Source organism: Arachis ipaensis, chromosome B05, assembly GCF_000816755.2.
Source record: "Arachis ipaensis cultivar K30076 chromosome B05, Araip1.1, whole genome shotgun sequence".
Lineage (NCBI taxonomy): Eukaryota > Viridiplantae > Streptophyta > Magnoliopsida > Fabales > Fabaceae > Arachis > Arachis ipaensis.
In genome coordinates, this window is record NC_029789.2 from 67,356,922 (window position 1) to 67,360,290 (window position 3,369).

The window sequence follows — 3,369 nt, forward strand, 5'->3', positions numbered from 1 at the left end:
TAGACAGACACTGCACATAATTTCTTATCAGATTTGCCATTTTTGAACAGATGGTCTGCCTTTTGAGTTTAGAGCGTTGGAAATGGCTCTGGAGTTGACATGCACATCTTTAGATGCTCAGGTATGGCTCAATCAATAATCCTCTTGCGGAACCCTTCACATTCTTGTCTGTGACAGTATATATCTTCGTTTTTATTTAACATTGAAATTGCAATGATTGCCGGTAATTATAGTAGAAGATATGATTTATTGTAAAATATTATTTGATTGAATTTCATCGACTGTATTATATATTTGCCTGCAAGTTTCAGATAACTTAATGGTGGTTACATTGTTTCAACTGCCAACAATTGTTTCCTCCATTCACTCTCAAGCGGGTAAAGCCCTGGAATTAATTTGGCCACACACAGACACAAGAGGGATGGCTTTCAATTAACATCCATGAAAAATAGAAGAAAAGTTCTGTTATTAATTAGAAAATGCATCTCCTTTATTGCAGCCATTAAACCCCTTTCTATATAACAGAAAATTCTAAAAGGATAACCCGATGTCAAAACATCCTGCATTACGCAGAGTCCAATGAAAGGCCTTCTGAAAAGGCTAAATTCTTTGTTTCTAAAATTAAGTTCGGAAGAAATGAAAAGGCATAAGTAAAAAGGGTGGCTTAGTGCACAAAACTCACTCTGTGGGTTCTGGGGAATGTAGATCTATATGGTTTTACCTCCACTTACAACGAGACTATTTAAAGATCTTAACCTGTGACCTGAATCACAAGGCAGTTTCTTTAGTGTGGTTCCAAGGCACAAACAAAATAGAAGAAAGCTGCTAGACAAGCACTACTTAGGTACAATACTGTCATCATCATCAATTTGCAGTAGCTAGGTGCACATACTTATAATTGACATTCCTTTGTCCTGCATCATTTTCTACTTTATTAGTGCTTGTTTTACATGAGAAAAGGGTCAATGTTGCATTTGCTGTCCATGCTCCCGTATAACATAATAATCTCACTTTATGGATTTGATCAATGGAATTTAAGTTGAAATGGGTATACGCTGTTTTAGTGTAAAATTCAGTAGCTTCAAACTAGGAATAACTTTATCAATGCTGTTATTTATTTTTTGAATTATGGTGAGAGTAAATTATATTGAATTTTACCAATCCTCAGGGAAGGTGAGTGTAACCTAACCAATACCCAGCTCCCCTATATGTTTAAAACTTACATTAAGCTCCCTGAAATTTAGGAAATATTAAACCTGATACCCTTGTATTATTAAGAAGGTTTTTTATTTGATAGGTAAAAGAGTTGGAAATGGAAATATATCCTGTGCTAGATGAATTAGCATCGTCTATCAGTACTCTGAATTTAGAACGTGTTCGAAGATTCAAAGGTCATCTCCTTGCTTTGACTCAACGAGTTCAGAAGGTTGATAAATGTAGAATCCCCATCCTTGATTATTTGTGTTATTATTCTATCCTTTTAAACATCTGCAACTAGTAATTTGTGTAATTTCCAGGTACGTGACGAAATAGAACATCTCATGGATGATGATGGTGATATGGCTGAGATGTGCCTTACTGAGAAAAGGAGAAGCTCAGATATGTACCCTCTTAATGATTGTCTTCACACTCTTACATCAAGTAGTGGTAAAGAGATTTCAAAGTCAGCTCCTAATTCACCAGAGCGGTCAATTAGTGGGATCCCAATGTTGCCAAGGGCTTTCAGCATCATTGGAAATTCAGGCAAACATGGTAGTTCAATGGGTTCTTCTGATAATGGAGAAAGGATTCAACCACTGGAAATGTTGCTTGAAGCATACTTTATCGTCATTGATAATACGCTTAACTCATTGTCGTCGGTATGAGAAAGCTGATTCACTCAGCTATAGTATTAAAGTTCACCTACTTTCCTTGTGGCCTACAGTATCATATATTGGATATCATGGTATTTATTATATAACTTGATCATAAAACTGGTTAGCTATGACAAGATTTCTGCTAATCAACTGTTGTCTTGTGTAATGTCTGCCTTTGATTTTTGGTAACGATGAGAAGGCATGATGACTTTTTGCTTAAATTTCAATCTATTTCAAAGCAGCATATGGTTATATTATTTTCAGTGATGTGCTTTCTGCTGACGTTAATCTTTTTCTGCCCCTGATATTCCAGCTTAAAGAATACATTGATGACACAGAAGATTTTATCAATATAAAGTTGGTAAGATTATCAACCTACAATATTCTGCTATCCACTCCTTTTTTTTTTCAAATTCTGTGTAAATGGTGTAAACCAGGGTGTCTTATTTTTCACTCATATTGCAGGGCAATATTCAAAACCGCCTAATACAGTTTGAATTGCTTCTTACTGCAGCTACATTGGTAGCAGCAGTATTTGCTGCTGTGACAGCAGTGTTTGGGATGAACTTTGAAACCACAGTTTTTGACTATCCATCTGGTTTCCATTGGGTTTTGATAGTTACCGGAATCACTTGTGCATCATTGTATTTCTCATTCTTATTCTACTTTAAGTACAAGAAAGTGCTTCCAGGGTAAAATTCAACAGCTCTGAACCTATTCATACATTGAAGCTTTGACCATAATCATCAATCAAGATGCCATTGTTAGACTTGGGCAACTGTCACGGTGCAGGCCAAGTTGTCTCTATAATCACGCGATATTTTGAAGGAGTCGTAAACCTCCCCATCTCTGCTCTTTTTGTACTCGAACAAATTTGAGTGATCGAATGCTGTTAGTTTTATAAACCCGTAGTCGTAATCTCTAAAGATACTCCATTTTTGTCTCGAGGGAAGTAAATGTTGAACCCTAGCACTGCCAGCAACAATGTGTATGGTTCCATTTAAGGGTCCCTTATAGTGGTGCTTTTCTTCATTTGTGCAGATATTCTTTTGCAACATGTAAGCACAAAAACTTTTCTATGTAAAGTATGCATATTCAAAGAAACTAGTTCAAATGATGTTGTGGCATGTTAATGAGAAATGTTCTTGAAACTTCTCATGAACCGTTAGATACATATTTTTATAACGTAGAATTTGATGGGCCTTCATTACAATACCCTAACTCTTTATTTCTATTCTTGCATTTTTATCTCTTAATGTATGTTGAGAAAAACGTTTCAATAAACACTAAAGCAAGGGTGTTTTTGGGCTATTAAAGCGCAAAAAACAAAATAGCATCATTTTAGGAGTGCATATTAAATAGAGGTAATTAAAATTTTAAAGACTAAATTGAGGTTTTCGTGCAAATTTAAGGACCAAATTGAGTATTATACCAAATTGAGACTATATATATATATTTGGAGACCAATTTTATGCAGAAGTCGTGAATAGAAATTGATGACGAAAGCTAATAT

At 35.2% G+C, this 3,369-nt stretch overlaps 1 protein-coding gene across 4 annotated transcripts in view; it reads left to right on the plus strand.

The window, feature by feature from the left end:
- The window catches only part of LOC107643677 (magnesium transporter MRS2-5), a 5,040-nt gene extending 1,995 nt beyond the window's left edge, over positions 1-3,045 (plus strand). For 2 of the 4 annotated variants that reach the window (XM_016347392.2, XM_016347394.2), the window contains exons 3-7: positions 51-121; positions 1,298-1,426; positions 1,518-1,859; positions 2,170-2,217; positions 2,322-3,045. In XM_016347392.2, coding sequence (XP_016202878.1) covers positions 51-121; positions 1,298-1,426; positions 1,518-1,859; positions 2,170-2,217; positions 2,322-2,552 — 821 coding nt within the window. In that variant the 3' untranslated portion in view covers positions 2,553-3,045. The remainder of the gene's footprint in view (positions 1-50; positions 122-1,297; positions 1,427-1,517; positions 1,860-2,169; positions 2,218-2,321) is intronic. The other 2 variants (XM_016347396.2, XM_016347395.2) reach the window with 2 other exon arrangements.